This window comes from Ruditapes philippinarum, unplaced genomic scaffold, assembly GCF_026571515.1.
Source record: "Ruditapes philippinarum isolate M1 unplaced genomic scaffold, ASM2657151v2 ctg368_1_1_1_1, whole genome shotgun sequence".
Taxonomy (NCBI): domain Eukaryota; kingdom Metazoa; phylum Mollusca; class Bivalvia; order Venerida; family Veneridae; genus Ruditapes; species Ruditapes philippinarum.
In genome coordinates, this window is record NW_026856704.1 from 50,347 (window position 1) to 69,885 (window position 19,539).

Sequence of the window (19,539 nt, forward strand, 5' to 3'; positions counted from 1 at the left end):
AGTTGGCGGATTCGTTGTATTTCATATTAGTTGTTTAAGCAGTTATAGGTCACTGTAACATTTTCCTGTGAAAGGATTTGATACATCAGGTGACTTTCTGTTCTAATGAAATTATCTTATCTAGTTGAGTTTAATAAGATATTCATTAAGTGAATTAATTATTATCATGCTTTTGTGTTTAACGTGTCTGCTTGCTCTATTAAAAATCATTATTGTTTATTATTGTGTTTCTGGTTATTTCATAATTTGAAGCATTTTTGTTTACGAATAAAATCTTTTAATTATGGAATATAACAGGCCTTTTGATTGCTTATTTTGTAAGGTAATAGGTTACTAGAAAATGATATTATGACAGGTTAAAGGTCAAATTGTATTACTACTCTAGTGCTTATAAATATATAGTTTTTGCGCCATTCTTGTTACAGTTTTGTCAGACACCTTTGAGATTAGACGCTTTTTCAAATTTGCCACTCCCACCCACCCTAGTTTTGTTTTCAATTTTTGCTTTTTTAAAATTTGCTTCCTTGTGTTGTTAAAGTTTATGTAATGTTGTCTGCTTTATTTGTAAATTGTATGCTTGTTATTAACATTGTGGTGAGCTTTTCAGTAAATATTGTTATATATAAATGGAGGGTATTTCTTTTATGCGGATTTGATGTAATTTATACTAGTTGTTTAAGTAGTTATAGGTGAATATTAAATCAAAATTATGCTAAAACTCCCTTTAAAAAGGCTCAATTTTTTGTAAAGCACTGCGATGAAACAGGTCTCTATTAACTCAAACATGTTACCAGACACCTTACATTACCAGGCAAAGTTTGAGTCATAAAATAAAACCATATATGAGCCGGCAGAAAATAACAGGCCTTAAAAAATTTACCTTTTACAATTTCGGAATTTTGGTCAAGTTTAAATAAAAGGCGTGATTCCGCCTCGAGAAAAGATGGTATTACCTACCTGCCTGGGCGGGGGGGGTGGTGCTGGACATCTGGCTTAGGCTGTATAACCGGGTGTGGAGTGAGGGGATTTTTACCCCGAGGCCTGGAAGGTATATAAGCCTGAATAAAATCTAGTCATTCTAAATTTAGAATTGCATTCCGGGTTTGTAATCCCTAATAATTTCGAGATATTTTGTTCAGGATAAACTTGTTGAATAATTTAGCGAAAGTCTTCTCGCCGAAACAGTCCGACATGCAGAATCAATATATTCCACTACTCGGCAGTCAGATTTATTTGTGTAGTATTCGGTAATCGACATCGATAAAAATAGCATTTTCATTGATTTAAATCAAATTCATCCGCGTAATTTGTGATTGTGCATTTACTGACAAATCTATAAGACAACGCTACTTTTAAACTTTGAATGCGTTGTAATTTGTTGGTTACTTGTAACAAAATAAAAATATTTCTTTCTTTAAATCGCTACTTTACGCTGTTTTGAGAACTACTTGTTGTTAGGTTTGTCGTGAAATTCTGTGTCAGAGATTGAATGTCAGCTTTGTATTTACTGACCTTCGGTCAGAAAATACAAAAATGGCAAGGACAAAATGAACCAAAATCTTATAGACCCATAAGCCTTACATCTCACTCAAGGAAATTGCTTAAGGAAATGGTTAAGGCCCGTTTAGAATAAAAATTATAAACTCCTTTCAATTTGGCTTTAGAAAGGGGAGGAGCACTTTAGACCAACTTGCTCAACTACAGCAAGACGTGATCTCAGCAAACGACCACGAGATCACGACAAGTGCTTGAAATCTTTTTGAACCTGACGGCAGCTTTTCATCTTACCTGGCACTTCGGTTTTTTTGTATAGATTAAAAAAACATGGTGCCTGCTTCCAGTATCTATGGTCATTCATGGAGTGCAGGAAGATATCGGTTCAAGTTGAGGGCACAATGTCTGACACAGAGCTAGTGGAGCGTGGCACACCCCAGGGCTCGATCCTTTACTTTTTTCTATTATAATTAACGGCTTACCAGAATCTCTCTGGTTCTGGAATGGTTATTAGCCAGTTCGCCAATGACTCCAGCACCTGGAAATCAGGGTCCAATCTGGTTAAGCTAGCCAAGGATGCACAAGCTGGTATGGACTCTCTATGGAGGTGGGCGCAAATATCGGGCTTCAAAATATCTGAAACCAAAACCTGGGGCATCGTTTTTTGCAATCGAAACAAGTACAATTTGAACGTATTTTTAGGTGGTACTGCAATTAAATTTGTTAAAACGGTCCGATTTCTTGGCTTACTTTTGGATCAAAAATTAACATGCGGGCCACACATCAATGACTTTGTTAACAGATGTAAGAAGAATTTAAATGTCATGAGGATGTTAAAAGGCACTGATTTTGGGACTGATAAAAATAGCCTTTTACTCCTATATATAAATCCTAAATACGTTCAATGATAGATTATGGTGCTCAAATCTATTATTGTGCAAAAATAACTAATTTAAACAGACTCCAAATAGCAATTCAAAGAAACAAGCTGCGCCTCTGGTTGGCTCCTTGTGTGTGCCCTTGCCATGAACCCACATCTGCTAGGGACCAGATGATAGCATATGTGTTTGAGGAGGCCGTAGATAGTTCTTTCGAACCGTATCCTTTACCGGTATTAGAGTAGGAAAGTTCTCAAACATTAAAAGTAGGTTTAGCATGCCCGGGTTTGAGCTCTCAAAGTGGAGGGAGCAGACCTCGGTAGAGCTAGTGGGCAGCTGGGATTTGACATAGAGGAGTGTTTCGTGATCTGACCGAGAGGAGAGGTGGTTTGTGGTGAGACGGGATAAGCTCAAACAATGACAGGTAGTTTCATGGTGGTCGACGAACAAAGGTGAATGGGTTTATCGAGGCCCCAATCCTCCCCTTGTGGTGCTGTTTACCGCAAGGACCTATGCGGAGGACTTGGTATCACAAGAATTCAAACATTGTTTTGAGTATAGGCGGCCCCTGGAGGTTCCCGCCATGGACGCCTTAACACGTTGCCTGAGGAACGAAACACCGAAGTTCTTTAACACAGTATACAAAGGGAACATATTTCATTGCTGATTTGTCGGCAGTTTGCATAATTCGAGAAACCAAAATTTTGATTAACAAATATATAGGTCAAACCCACATTTATACAGATGGATCTAAGGACCCGGACTCTGCCAGGGTAGCCTCGGCGGTTGTTTTACCCTCCCTACAATTTGAAATTGATAGACTAACCAACAACACATCCATCTATACCGCCGAGCTTCTTGCCGTGCTGGATTAATGACAGTAATATTAACATATTCACTCTCTTCACCGATCTCAAACAAAAGTCAGTCGATACCAGATTTAATAAATGAAATTATACTTTACGCAATTAATAATAAAAATATAAACATATTTAGGTAGGATTTAGCGTTCCGTGTAAAACTGACCTTTTAACCATGGCATAGATCAGATAATGCAAGAAAACGAAATAGCTTGCAACTGAAGTCCACTCCTATACAAACAACTTCCAAGGTTATGCAAAGTGTTTGATAAAACAGCTCATACGAGTATACTATTAAAAAAGGATCCAATATTCTGTGAAAAAACTTATATCTTCCCCATAACCTGGTGCATATCCCAAAGAAATTGGTGCAGAAATAAAATATTTACGGCTATTTTCTTTTTCGAATCAAGCAATATTTGTCTTGGAAATGATGCCGAATATGACGGTAATGTCACGTGGTATTGCTACACTGTTTTGGGTTATGGGTTTATGGGTTGTGGCTATGGTTTGGATTTTATAGCATGGATTGTCTTTTGACAGATTCTAAAAGTGCTCCTAATTGTATTTATTCATTGACAAAACAACCCTTTGGAAAATGCCTTTTAGACCGTTAAACTTAATCTGACCTTTATATGACAATGACCTTTATGATAAATTATTGCATTAGCCTTAACTATTATTTATTGATTTGATGCATACAACACTGATGTCAGATCTGACGTGAAGAATAATTATTTGGACCATCAATAATTTAATAGATTTTTTTATCTGTAAATTTATAGACAAAAGTAGACGTTGTGTTAAAATTCGAAATCGCATCTTAAAAGTTAAATTGATCAATGCGTTCAAGCTAAATTTATCAAGCTTATGATTGTGAAACTACTTTTGTAATAAGAAGCCCTTGTCCGAATCCCCATATTTTATTTCTAATCATGCAAATAGACTGTATGCATGTGCATGCATTTAAAATTCAGTTTCACTTTGAATGTGATTTTGTTGTCAATTCATCTAGTTCTGAATTGTAAATATTTTATTTGCTCGTATGAACACATCTAGGTTTTCATAATAAATCTAATCATATAATCAGAAACCATATTCTTTTTTAACACTGTTATTTTCCTACTGAAAGGACATCAACCATCAAAAACATATTTCGATGTCACCGTAAAATGAATCAGAAGTAGCATTTAAATTAAATCTATTATTTAACGCTTTTGCATGTGTTAAAGACTGACATTTTTCTGGAAACTATATAGACGTGTTTGAATCCCTAGATTTATTTTATCAGGAATCGATAAGAATTTTCAACCCTATCTTGCATGTTATTTAGCCTGAATTGTGTGTATAAGTCTTATATATTAATGGGACTCAACTGAGGTTTGTTTTTTTACATGATGAGACTGGAATTTTTTTTTTAATTTATATTTCTAGACCAATAACTTGTGTTCATTCTCTCACTCCGTTTTTCCAGAATTAATATTTACTTGTTAAGGAATGACCCAAAATTGATAAGCATTGTCAAATTATATACAGTGTAGTTACTGAATTTTATAGTCAATTTAGTTAAACTTTATTTATTGAATAAGTTGTACATTACAAACATTTCACAACAAAGAAATTCAGACTGGATTTGAAAGCAAGTAAAACAATAATTATATCATTTCCTCTCCAGATATCGTCAATTCAATTATTGAGGAAACAAAAATAGGGTTAATTAAAATAGTGTCTTAATCCGGAACTTGTATTTCATCTGAGTATATTTTACATAACCCGGACTTCACAAGACACTGAATCCATCTTATTAAGATCTTATGGAGATCAAGTATAACCAATTACATTGTAATCAATGTACATGTACTCTAACAATAACCATTTTATTATATGTCTCCTCGAATATTTGCACTATAATTATTTCAACTAAACTGTAATGGTTTTACATGGATCACAATATAAAATACAGATTTTTTCTTCCTGTCCGATCTTGTCACTATAAATAATACGTACAGTGAATGGAGCAAACATACAGGTACCATAGAATATGATTAAAAAAACAATACAAATTCAGAATGGCTGCATCAATCCGCAAAAACACTTTTTTAGTTAACGTACATTTGTAACAAGAAGTATCTCGGACGAGGTAAAACTGCTTTTACATGGTCTCTTTCGGTTTGTACATTTTTTCCCGGGATCTTGGACGTTGTTCAATTTGGTAGTCTCGTCATTTTAGAATCTCATTCATTTATAATTCAGTAAATTTTTATGTTGAATAAGATATTCACGAGATAATTAATTATTTTTTTAAAGCAGTGTTAAATATTTATTGGGAGGAAGTTCACAGATTTCAAATATCCGAGAAATTTAAGTTGCAAGTTTGTTTCTGATACTATAATTATATATATATACTATATAGAATGAGATTCCCAGATTTGAATATCCTTCTAATATTTAGTTTTTCCCTGTAAAATTTTAGAGGCAGTCAAACCGATCTCAGACGGACTTCGTCGAAAAAACCTAGTCAAATTCACACAAGCTCCAGAAAACAAAATTGCAATGATAATCATGCCAAGCCCACGCACCCTCCTCCCAACTCAGCGTTAAGCACTTCTCGTTCCGGTCGTCCATAGGTTCATTTGGTCCCCACATCCTATGATCGGCAGAGATGGGTGTACCGTCTTCCCAGTAAAATGTTCCCCCAGATTCGTTGCGCGATGCTCCTATCCAAGTGATATTAGTATAGTCTGAAAGAATATAACTTTATTTTTTTAAAATCTATATTAAAATGATTACAAATGTGTTTAAGTAAAGGCATATTATGCCTCTGAAACGAACAAATTCTTATATCCTTAGAAAGGGCAAACATTAATTTTATAATGTTTTAATAATGTTTTTAGAGCATGTTAGATGCTTGTTACCTAAAAACCGACTAAATGTGAAATAATTTGTAATTAAAGTAGCAAAAATGTAAATAAATTATTTTGACTTCCAATCGTCCACACAAAATGCTAAATCCCTACATATTTTCTAATTGCCAAATAGGTTAATTGGCCAATGAGTAATTATACACGATACATTACAAAAGGAATACACACTATGCCTTAGAATAGATATGAACTCGAATGCTACACCATTCTTACTCCAAGTAAAGCTCTTTTGGTGGATCCATTCAAACTCTGTAGGATAAAATGTGGAGCCAAGATATTTAAACTTTAACTGGTCAATTACATGAATTATAAAAAAAAACATGCATGATATCAAAAGAACTTACCACTGCCGAGTACTTGATCCACTATGTGTATTTCATCCTCTTCTGATGTTATGTCTGCTAAATATCCACCTAAAGTCTGACAGTGTAGCTAGAAAATAATACCATAAAAGTCATAACCAGCATAAAATTTTGATTAATTATTGTCGTCAATGCTAAATAAATGTAATAACTATAAACCTATCCATCAAATCATTTTATAAAAAGAAAAAAGAATCAGCCGATTTTTATATCAGAGAAATGACATAAAGACCAGGAACAATTGATTATGACTGTAGTCAACTCAGTAAAACAGATAAAACAACACTTGTATGGGGTCTTAGAAAGCTCCTATCATGTACTCATTCCAGGCCGGAAAAAATACGACAGTTTATAAAGTTCACACTTTAATGGACTATCTATATAATTATGAACAATTTTGTTATGTACACGGTGTGTGTGATTCAATGAATAAGTGTCATTATATGATCTTAATCTAGACATGTATTTGAGTTTACTTTGCTACACAAGTAACCCGTATGAGCTATGACATTATGCAGGCAATAAAACCAGCAAAATATGAACATTTACAGAACAAATGCACATGTTTTATTGTATAAAACAGTAATAAACGTTTTACTTATTGTAATATTATAACGTTTCTTTTACGCGCCAAATGTGGCGTCTATTTACGTAGACGTCTGTTTTGTATGTTTACGTCATTTCCTTTAAGTATCAACTGATGAAGTTAATAAAGCGAAACATGTATTGATATCTAAATTTGTGTTGGTTTTGATCTATTTGTCCTAACATATACAGAAAGAATGAAACGTTTGGTGTTTCAAACATGCATGACTTACTTCATTTTAGTTTAATGATTTGATTCATTTAACTGGAAATGAAAGTTCGCATAAATAAAGCTTTTACGTAAATAATATATTGAATTGTGTCTCGATCAATTCTATTAATTCCCGGGCAATGAACTTTCGCATACAAAGATACGTTTGGTCATTGCTACTCAGCGCATTTTTAATTTTAATAGAAATACTGTATAAGTGGTTACTTTTCGATGTGTGGAAATATTTGCGATTTTTGCGAAATGAAATTATTCGCAAATATTTGATTGCACAAAAATCATTGCTTTTTAGGCAAAGTTTCTTCTATCAATTGAACAACCCGTTTTCATACATGAATACATTTGACTTTTCAGGTACTGAGATTAATTTTCTCATTGCGTGTTTGTTTAAGTTTGGTCTTAACAATATATATGTTATTTTGGTTTTGGAGTGATATATGTGGATATATTACCTGTCAAGATTTTATATCACCCGAGCCGTTAGGCGAGGGTGATATTTTATCTTGGCAGGTAATATATCCACATATATCACTCCAAAACCAAAATAATAATTTTATTACCCTTCCCGTGCCGAGTTAAGACGATTTTAAAATAAATCATTGCTAATTCAAATGAAACGTCGAAATAAGATTCCCTTTAGGATACCCCTTCACCATAACATGACGTCACATAAATACATGACGTGTTATCTGTCGAACATAACGGATATAAACAAGAGAAAAGGAGTAGTCTGTTGAACGCACTTTTTTGGAATTAATATCAAGCTTTCACAAGGTCATATTTGTTTTCTATACTGACGAGAATATGTATTATTACTCTATTTTGGTAAATTTTTATCATTTGACAGTTTAAAAGTGCTTGTAACGGCCATTCTCAGTTAGAATTTACACCCCTATCAAAATTTTATAAAAAATACAGATTCGCAAAAACGCAAAACTGTTAGTCTTTTTACAAACTTAAACCATCTGTGAAGTTCTACTGAAATTATTTTCAACATCATATAAGTAGTTTTTGTAAATCGGCGGTTTTAAAAGTGTATCCATTTTACCTTTTTAAAATGCCGGAAATGTTCGTGACAAAGTACCTTTTACTCTAAAAAGGGCTGTTTATAATTACATTGATGATATCTTATTGGAATTTACTTTTAAATATCACATGATACATAAATTTTTAATTGTACAATTGATATTACGAATTACTTGACTAATTAAGCTTATATACTTTTTTAAAAACTCATATGCAAAAAGTGCAAATCCAGATATACTGCTTAACTGTGATTACGATTTGTCTCATTATTATAAGAGCTACGACCCAGTGTAATAAGTATAGTTTTTGGCATAAATAAAAACCGTAGTATCTCTGCTAGCAATTGTATGCGATGTATATGCTTTATTGTTAGGTAAATGATCACCTTGCTAAAATTTAAGTACTATGTAAAGCTAACGAACCTTTCAACCATAAACTCAAACAAAAAAGAATCCCACTTAATACCCCAAAGCCTACATATAGACATCAGACAATGATATTGAGTATAAAACCCATTATCTTTCTTGACTTTATAGTATACTGGTTCACATTATTTTGTAGTAAAATAAAGCATCGAATAGTATTTATGTAAAATGATAGTAACTAAAGACATAGCAATACAGCATATCAGTCTAAAACAATTGAAACAACAACAACTTAATTAAAAGATAAACATGTATCAAGAAGTAGAACAGTTTATCAGATCAAATACAGTGCTGGTGCTAAGATTTTAATCATATATTCACTAACTTTTTCAATTCAGATATGGTATATAAAATAACGAACCTTTCTTTGTCAAATCAAAATTTTGATGCTAATATAGATACATTTATATTCAGATATAAAGTTCGGATATAGACATTCGAATACAATTATATTCATTACCTAATGATATCTATTGTAATCTTTTCATTTCTCAAAAATGATATTAAATTGGAATGGCATCTGTAGTAAAACAATTTATAAATGTTTTCTTCAATTTATAACAACTAATTCAATCCAATGAAAACGTGTCAATATGGTAATAATAATAGATTTTACTTTTAAAACAAATAAACATAAGCTTTTTACGAAGAGAAACATTCAGCTAGTATAAAAAAATATTAGCTATAAAATGCAAGCATATCAAATTATAGGATCGGAGTCAATTTCTCTAATGATATGTTCGTTATTCACTGAAACTGCTTTTTTGCAACCAACAAAGAATTTACCAATTCAATGTTGTCACCTCCTAATTATTTAAATGACCTCCGCGAATATCTTGTTTCTCTTGGCTTCAATTCATAACCTTTTAGGGTGTGTCCTTGGGTCAGCCATATCTTTTCTTCGCCTACTGGACATTGCAATATGTCACGCAAATATTAGTTTTCAAAAGGTTAATCACAATTTCACAACATTGAAGAAGCAACGTATATTTTCATGCTTGTAATAATATATTCTTGATATTTTTCCGAATCTTCTTGTTTTAATATTTTACTGAATTACCGCATGTTTTCAGGTTTAGACTTCAGCATAATTGTCTGCACTAAAAGTAATTCCAAAGCTACATTCGTCTAGCTTGAAAAAGACGGGTTTTTTTTACTTGAAAGGTTCGTGGCCCAAGACAACGAACCTTTCATGGAGTTAAATGTTTATTTAATCATGTTTCCCTCATCATAATAATTTATCTTTATAGAATTGTTTTAAATTCACTTCATATTTTGAATTTATAATCACACAAATATAATGTTTATTTGCTTTTTTTTATAAAACAAGCTTTTCGGGCGAGTACGAGGTTTATTTTTTACATACATCTTTTTCAGTTGTAACGTCTTGTAAAAATCAGACATTCTTTTGATGTTCTTTTTCTGTATAAACAAGATATACTCACAAGATTTTTCTTAAATAATATTATATACATTACAGGATAAGATATATTATTTTATTCATATAAATTATCATAGGAAAGGTTCGTGACTAATGGTCACGAACCTTTCCTTGTTTGTAATCCGACATGGTATTGATAAACATCATAAAAATATAAATTCGCTTATTTCATTTGAAAACAATATCGTTTGTGATTCGGTAGGCAATAGAAAATTTTCTTGAAATTTAATAATCATGAAAAGTATCAAAATCACTTGCCAAAGGGTTTTGATGGGAATTCTCGATCATGTTTATAACATCCGCTGCGAATAATAAGCAACCATTATAGAAAGAGTTGAAACGTTTCAACCCAAATGACATCATAGTACATATGTTTGTTATCCGCAGTCGTTTACAAACAAGCATAGTGTAGGCGGCATCGAGTAAAATATATCACCGCACGAACCTTTCATCACGAACCTTTTCTCAGCATATTTCTGATTCAATAATGTTGTTTAAACAGCAACAAAATGTTTCATGTTTGGCATAAAATACTAATTTTTACGTAACTTAGAACATTTGATGTGCTGGGGGTACATATTGCAGTCATAAACCCTTTAAATCAGGTAACGAACATTTCAATTTTAACCCAAACCACATCACAACGTTAAATTCTACATAAATAATAAAAAAAATTGTGCACACTATGAACATGGTGATAATATGAAAGTATTATATTGTGATATTAATACAAAAAAGAACATCTAATGTTGTTTCAATGATAAAAACACTTAACTTGCAATATATGGTTAAAAGGATAACGAACATTTCATACTATCCGGCGACAAACACTAATCCCTTACCATTTTTTATGACTTATTGTTACTGAGATCTAATTTACAAATTTATAGTCGTGAATTGTTCCAAAATAATACGGCATCAAAGAAAATTAAAACAATACAATTAAAGCATCTAAATACACGTTCACTTTTTATAAATTGGACGGCGACAATCACGAACCTGTCATTTTCGTAACTTTAGGTGAATATTATTAAACAATTATTCATGATCAAATGGCGAGTTATTGTGTGTTATTTAAGGTAACATCTACCTTCTTAAACCAGCATAGATTTACAGGCAAATAACCTGCAATAATGAGGATAGACGGTGGCGACAAGTAAAAATTAAGGGTGTAAATTCTAACTGAGAACGGCCGGTAAATCGGAATTTATATCGCGTAAAATCAAACCGTACGCGCATCGCACGGCGCATGTTGTTTACAACGTGGGGTACCCATCGGGGAAATTTAATGTGTATATTACCCGTCTGGCTCGGTTATATCAATTTCTATCGGGTGATCAATATCCAATCAAAAAGGCGGAAAAAATCTGGAAGGGTAATAAATAACAAATGTTTTAATGAAACAATACACATGTTTATTACCCGTACAGATTTGTTCCACCTTTTTGATTTAAGAAATAACAGCGGCCTGAGAGGTGTATATCGGCTATATTTAACACCGGTTTGGAGTTTTAATGCGTAGGAATTGACCACGAAGGCCATAGGCCTGAGTGGTTAATTTTGTCGCATAACAACGACAAATGGCGTCATTTACGACGTCACGTCATTATGTTGGTTTCCAGTACTGTGAACGCTTGTATTTCACTGAAACAACGTAACGGGCTCAAATATTCAAAACAGTGAAATTATCAAATTGATAATTTCACTGTTTAAATAGTGAAATTATCAGTTTTTATTTCACTGATATATTTCTATAAACCACCGAAAATCGTGTAATAAAACGGCATAAGTTTTCCTTAAATATTTTGTGTTTTCTTCGTCTTTTTCTTCCTCTTCTATTATTATTATTATTATTGTTATTATTTTATATTAATATACAATTTTGAAGTGTTTGTAGCATTTTTGTTTGATTTTTGGGCCATTTCCTTGAATTTATTTTTTCTGGCTATAAACCTGATATTTAAAACCTTTTAAATACCGAAAAATATATTAAAATTGTAGGTTAGTAAGTTGGAATTATTGTATTTTCAGAAAATTGTAAAAACCAAAAATGTGAAAATTTTGCACTATGTTGGTTTTCTCATTTTAAACATTGATCATGTTGATATTCTGGACAATATCATTGCAAATACTGACTTTATGATTCGTTAAAGGGAGTTAATTCACAAATATACAGAAACATTTAAGACATCTAATTGAAAGTAATGAATAAGTTTGTAACATTCATTGTTACATGTATATATTTCTCAGCAATCGCAGTTTACAGAAGTAAAAAGGTACAGATTTTAGAATATGACACAATGGTTTTATGAAATACATAGAAACAGATTTTAGAATATGAAGCAATTGTTTTATGAAATATGTAGAAACACTATAATTATGTGCCATGATATGAAAATTAAGTTCTTAAACCCAAATTGCAAGGTCATTAACACGAGACCACTTTAATTATTACAAGGCGATCAGAAAAAAACATCAACAAAGACAAAACTAACTGAAATAGACGTATGCCTATATTACATTATTGCAATTAAATAAACATTCAGCCCCAATCAATATTATTAACAAGCAATGCTGTTACTAGTACTTAACTTAAAGGTTAATACTTGGTTGCTGCTCGCCATTATGCGATAATGACCCGAAGATGTGCATAATGGCCTGAGGGCCGCAGGCCCGAAGGACATTATGAACTCGAGGGGCCATTATCGCATAATGGCGAGCAGCATCCAAGTATTAACGTCTTTAATTTATATGTCCGAAATACGGCGTTTAAACATCGCCGCTAATCTTGGTTGTCGCCCTTTCTAAGAAACGAACAGTTGTCAATGTAAACAAATACCTGCCATGTACAGTTTAACCATCCGATTAACTTGGAAAACATGACAACACAAAATAAATATAAGGAAATGTTGTTTTATTGTTGTTTTTATCGATAAATACAGTATCCATCTCTTTACATTTTTGTGAGAATTACGTTAAGATCAAGTGCCAGTTATTTATGAAGTTTTGTTTTTGAGACTGATGTCTAGGTCTGAATGCCACCGACCCGATCTCTTTCCTACTGTCAGTCTAATATCAATTTTAGAATTTCTGAGGGTCATGTATTGTCTTGCGTTTATAAATCTTTAATGTTAAGCTTTGAAAACGCGAAATGGCACAAATCAGCCACCATACTTTGCTGATTGTGATTAATAATGCCATTTAACTTTTATAATATGTTGTGTGCAAGTGACTATGTGTACAGTTCATTCAACGTCAGCAGCCATCTTGAAAATCACTGAGAGTTGATTAAGTCATTCTGCTTGTGCGCTCATTAACTCGACCATTATGGAAAAATAATGACGAGTAGCAAGGCGGCCAAAATTTCATAATGACCTAGATGCCATAATTGCCATTAAATACCCTAGATTTTGTTACTATATATAGTAACATAGGTATTAGGTGTATTTATTAACCTCTACCCTGCTCATTTTTATAAGCCTTTACCACCAGAAAAGAGCTTTGCTATCCTGCTCATCCGTACACACTCACCTGACTCTATACTGGTCATAGTTCTTTTTAATTTCGATATTGAACTCCTTTTTAAGGGTATAAATCTATAGAATGTCTCTGTTATTTAACACACATGAATAATGTACATAAACAGAATGAAATGTTCCGGAACAAAATATTGTTTTGCTTTTTTAAGTATAGTTTTATCCTTTTAACAATGACGTTGAGCATACAAGCATTTTGGAAGTATTCTTTTTTTTATCCAAACAAAAATTTTTGCATCAGATATATTGCTTTATACACCTTTAACTTAGAATGGAGAAGACGCAATTTAAAAGGGACAACTAAATTATGGTAAAGGATTGAATATTTTTTGTTTTGTCTTGCTTTCAGCCGTCCAAACACTTAATGCTTTGTGGCCCGATTTTCAAGAATGACCTGAAGCGACTCTCCGAGCATTAGGCCTATTTCTGGATTACTTCAAAAAAGTATAGAAAATGGCAGCTAGCTACTTTTTTGTAAAACGGGTCGAAACTGAAAAATCCATATTCTGTAGTCAGTCATAAATGATTGATATCGTTCAACGAGCGAGCATAATTTAGTAATCGTTTAAGAATACAAAGTTAGAGAAGTTATGCTTACACTTGCATTGCCCCATGTTTTCTCTTCAGTAACTAGCATGTACCCTGAAATGAAATATACATATACATATGAAACATTCATGTGTGGGTGTGTCGGTCGAATATGGCACACTCTTTAGCCAAATATGGAACATAAAATGTGCCATATTCGGTTGGATTGAGTTTTTCTATACTCACCAAAACGTATTTGTCACTCATCAAAAATGCGCATAAAAATGAAAATACTAACGTATGAGGATTTTCTTTACTTAAATAAACCCGTTTTGCACAATACCGTTTATTTAAAAAAAAATCTAATGACGGAATCGTAAATAGCACAACCGCCATCTTCATCATCACCATCATCATCAGCAGCAGCATTATTATCATCATTATCATCATCACAAGTGAATAATAAACAAACATTTCACCGAATATTTTAAAAGCGTATAAAATAAACAAATATTTCACCGAATATTTTAAAAGCGTATAAAATAAACAAACATTTCACAGAATATTTAAAAAGCGTATAAAATAAACAAACATTTCACAGAATATTTTAAAAGCGTATAAAATAAACAAATATTTCACAGAATATTTTAAAAGCGTATAAAATAAATATTTCACCGAATATTTTAAAAGCGTATAAAATAAACATTTCACAGAATATTTTAAAAGCGTATAAAATAAACAAACATTTCACAGAATATTTTAAAAGCGTATAAAATAAATATTTCACCGAATATTTTAAAAGCGTATAAAATAAATATTTCACCGAATATTTTAAAAGCGTATAAAATAAACAAACATTTCACAGAATATTTTAAAAGCGTATAAAATAAACAAACATTTCACAGAATATTTAAAAAGCGTATAAAATAAACAAACATTTCACAGAATATTTTAAAAGCGTATAAAATAAACAAATATTTCACCGAATATTTTAAAAGCGTATAAAATAAACAAACATTTCACAGAATATTTTAAAAGCGTATAAAATAAACAAACATTTCACAGAATATTTTAAAAGCGTATAAAATAAACAAACATTTCACAGAATATTTTAAAAGCGTATAAAATAAATATTTCACCGAATATTTTAAAAGCGTATAAAATAAACAAACATTTCACAGAATATTTTAAAAGCGTATAAAATAAACAAACATTTCACAGAATATTTTAAAAGCGTATAAAATAAATATTTCACCGAATATTTTAAAAGCGTATAAAATAAACATTTCACAGAATATTTTAAAAGCGTATAAAATAAACAAACATTTCACAGAATATTTTAAAAGCGTATAAAATAAATATTTCACCGAATATTTTAAAAGCGTATAAAATAAACAAACATTTCACAGAATATTTTAAAAGCGTATAAAATAAACAAACATTTCACAGAATATTTTAAAAGCGTATAAAATAAACAAACATTTCACAGAATATTTTAAAAGCGTATAAAATAAACAAACATTTCACAGAATATTTTAAAAGCGTATAAAATAAACAAACATTGCACAGAATATTTTAAAAGCGTATAAAATAAAACAACATTTCACAGAATATTTTAAAAGCGTATAAAATAAACAAACATTTCACAGAATATTTTAAAAGCGTATAAAATAAACAAATATTTCACCAAATAAGCGCAAAACACATTTCATGAGTATCGTACTGCAATATCCCTGTAAACAAAAACATATATTCGTCTTGCATTAAAATGTTGTTTTTTTTTTTTTTTTTTTTTTTTTTTTAGCTGCTTGAACAAAAAAATTCCAGGGCCCTTAACAAATCTTCAAGCTATTTGTATAAACATATTTATTTATGCTCGATTGCGAAACAGGTTTTTTCTCAACTTATATTAATCACTTTCGAGTCCGCTTCCTGGAACAAACCAGTACTGGTATCAAATGAGGAAACATAGTCATGACCTGAGTTAGGCTCGAACCAACAATCCTGAAGCAAACATCTTAGCCATTTGGTCACCACTATCCCTATCATTGTATCGTCCATACTTTCATCAGTGATTTATCAGGAAAAAATCACATCTTGCTAGAGCTTTTATGCTGCAACCATGCAAAAACCAAACGTAGAATGTCAAACAGTTTTTTTTTTAAACGACTTCAACGCGTTTAATTGTCATTTCGAAAATGATTGTTTAAGCCATAACATAACTTTTAAGGAGCAAGTTATAAATGTGGAGTGAACAGAACGCCATTCATACTATCTCCTCTTGTGCGCACCATTGTAAAATTTCACATCTGGTTTGCAGCGTGAAGAAAATTCAAAAATCGTTTTTTCGTGATTAAAAGTTTTGATGTTGCTCATATCTAAGTCACTGCGTAAATAATAAATTTTATTTAGTGGTATAACGCCATTTGTAAAGTAGTTGTCAAAATCGCGCTTTGTGCGCGTAAGATAAACTTACAAGTTTCATGACCATGCCCCTAGTTCAAATACTGTTGATGCTACACACGACACAAGTTGACTGTTTCCTATTTGACAAAGTCAAGGGCAATAACTCTGGAATGACTGCCCGAATCAACGTTCGACCCCTAACTAAATTATTTATGGGGCAACACTTAAGATTCCGGGACGGACAGACGCACGTACTCAGGCACAGGCGCACGGACATATTTTCGACAAAGCCAGTCACTGTGTGTTGACACAGTGTCATCTTACTGGTAAAATGATAAACAAGGCGGCATGTTTTTAAACAAATATATTACTAATTTACGATGATGGTGTTGATGTTGTTGTTGTTGTTGTTGATGATGATGATGATGATTATGATGTATTATTAACGTTGTTGAAGCTAGGGTAAAACGGCGATGATAATGTTAGTTTACTGTGTAAAATATTTGACATATACGGTCAGGCATTTACTACTAAATTGCAGAAACGTATATGGCACATAAATAAAAACATCTGTTATTAATTCGGCCTATTATGTCCCACATGTGTGACATAAACGATCCGTGACATATACGGTCCGACATGTGAATATCAAAACTACCTTAATTATATTGACATGTAAATAGCGAATATGAATTGTTATTATTTCGTTCTGATTCTATCTCATTTTTGGAAGGGTATCTCATTTTTGAAAGGGTATTCTAGGGGCACATAGACATTTAGCAGAATAAAACTATAAAATAAGATAATGCAAGTTATCAATTGTAAATGTGCTGTGAATTTGTTTGAAATAAACTATGTTTTAACGAAAAATGCTCATAAATGTTTAAACGAAAATGTGCACAACGGATTTAACAATTTACGCATGCTTGATTGAAGAAAAGTTTTAAAACGTTTCTTGAGTGAAAAATTAGAATGATATCTTTAAAACACGTACTGATGTTTAGCAGTCTGGTATAACAGATATAAAATTTAAATCTGCCTGTCAAAGATAGCTGCAAAATGACATATCAGATAAATACATAAATAAATAAGCGAACACCCCTATAATTAAGTAAGAGATAACTGGGGGGACCAATTGTCAACGAATAATTTCTAATTCCACTAACCGTTTTTTTATCACGATACGATGTCACCATTAACTCAACCTTTAGACATCCAACTATAAAAGTTCCAGAAATATCAAACCTTTTCTTCCTTACAATTAATAACTAAAATTTATTACTTACTTTGCTTAAAGTAGTACTTCATTCCATCCAGAGATGGGGCGGATGAATTGGTAAGAAATTTGTCATTGCACCCTACACAGTGCATATAAGCTTCGTCGTGGAACACGCCAAAACACGACGAGCTATCAGCACAAATTGTCAGACACTGCATTTTATTCAACTTATTTTCTTCAAAATCCTTATTTATCGTGGGACAAGTAAACCCTTCCAAATCGGCATTTTTTGAAAACTTTATGTTTTGACAGGCTATAAGTATAACAAAGCCTTCTAAAAGAAACAAACAGATATTTAAGCAATATTTCTTCATGTTGCCCTTGCACAAGTAATAACCAGCAAAGTAATGTGAATGTGTTTAGTCTTTCAGTTGATAAAATTTGACAAGAGGGTCATGATGGTCCTGAATCTTTCACCTGAGATACATTGCTAGAAAGGATAAAGCCAGTAATGAAGACATATTGGGTTTGTCTTTTTTTCTCCAGACTACATAATTGTAAAATAAGTGATCCCAAAGGGAGTTGTCATTTTTTACTCCAGACTTCATAACTGTAAAATAAGTGATCCCCAGGGAGTTGTCATTTTTTACCAAAGGGGCATGACTTATACATCAATTATAGCTATCCACTTGGCAATGCTACACGCTATGTTTCTAAGGTCTTGGAAGTGCTTTTTCACTTAAAGGTATTCCCCTAAACAAGTCAAAATAAATTAAGTAACACCGGGACAGGGCCAATTTTGACCCAAGGGGCATGATTTATATAGAGCCTTTGTAGAAGATCACAAAGTAATTTTACGAGCAAAATACCTAAGATCTTGGCATTGTCATTTTAAAGAAGAAGAATTTTGTTTTACTTTATAAGTCTATGTCAAATAAGTGACACCTAGGACGTGTCAAATTTTGACCCAATGGGCATTACTTATACAATCTTTGTAGAGGTACACTAGGCAATGCTACTTGCTAAATATCTTAGTTATTAACATTGTGCTTTCAAGAATAAGACTTACAAGTATTTTCCTTTACAGGTCTATTTAAACTAAGTGACCTCCAGGGCTGGACAAATTTAACCCAAAGGGCGTGATTTATATAAATTGTGTACAGGAACACGAGGTGATGATACATGTAAAATATCTAAGCTCTTGGAATTTTCATTTCAGAGAGAAGATATATGAGACATTTATTTTATTATACAAGTCTTTGCAAAAATGTGACCCTAAGACGGGGCCATATTGACCCCAGGGGCAAGATCTTTATTGTACAGAACCATAAGGTGATGCTACATGCCAAATATCTATATTCTTGGTATTGTAGTTTCTGAGAATATATTTTTAAAAATCTAATTTTTTAAATCTATTTTAGCTCCTGTAACCTAATTATACATCAGACTAGAACCACTTACATGTATTATATAAAACTTGTGTAGAGGACCACCTAATTATCATTCCTGTAAAGTTTGACAAAATTCCATCAAGTGGTTTAGGAGCAGATATTGCTTAAAGAAGCTGTGGACAACGACGGACAACGAACGAGGGACACACTACCAACCAAAAATCTCTACTTTAAG

General features: G+C 32.1%; 1 protein-coding gene across 1 annotated transcript; it reads right to left on the minus strand.

Moving 5' to 3' along the window:
* Window positions 1-3,838: 3,838 nt before the first annotated feature.
* Window positions 3,839-18,271, minus strand: LOC132747438 (lactose-binding lectin l-2-like). Its single transcript, XM_060736820.1, has 4 exons — window positions 17,981-18,271; window positions 14,359-14,402; window positions 6,501-6,588; window positions 3,839-5,973 (listed from the first exon to the last, which is right to left on the minus strand). Exons 1-4 carry the CDS (start codon window positions 18,129-18,131, stop codon window positions 5,747-5,749), a joined length of 510 nt encoding a protein of 169 aa, XP_060592803.1. The 5' UTR covers window positions 18,132-18,271; the 3' UTR covers window positions 3,839-5,746.
* Window positions 18,272-19,539: the final 1,268 nt, after the last annotated feature.

Excerpts from the sequence above, each read along its gene's own strand:
- LOC132747438 (XM_060736820.1), bottom strand. The coding sequence starts at position 18,131 with ATGCAGTGTCTGACAATTTGTGCTGATAGCTCGTCGTGTTTTGGCGTG. Across the intron at positions 6,589-14,358 it reads AAACATGGGGCAATGCAAGT|CTACACTGTCAGACTTTAGG; the intron begins GTAAGCATAACT and ends ATTATTTTCTAG. Across the intron at positions 5,974-6,500 it reads GGATCAAGTACTCGGCAGTG|ACTATACTAATATCACTTGG; the intron begins GTAAGTTCTTTT and ends ATATTCTTTCAG.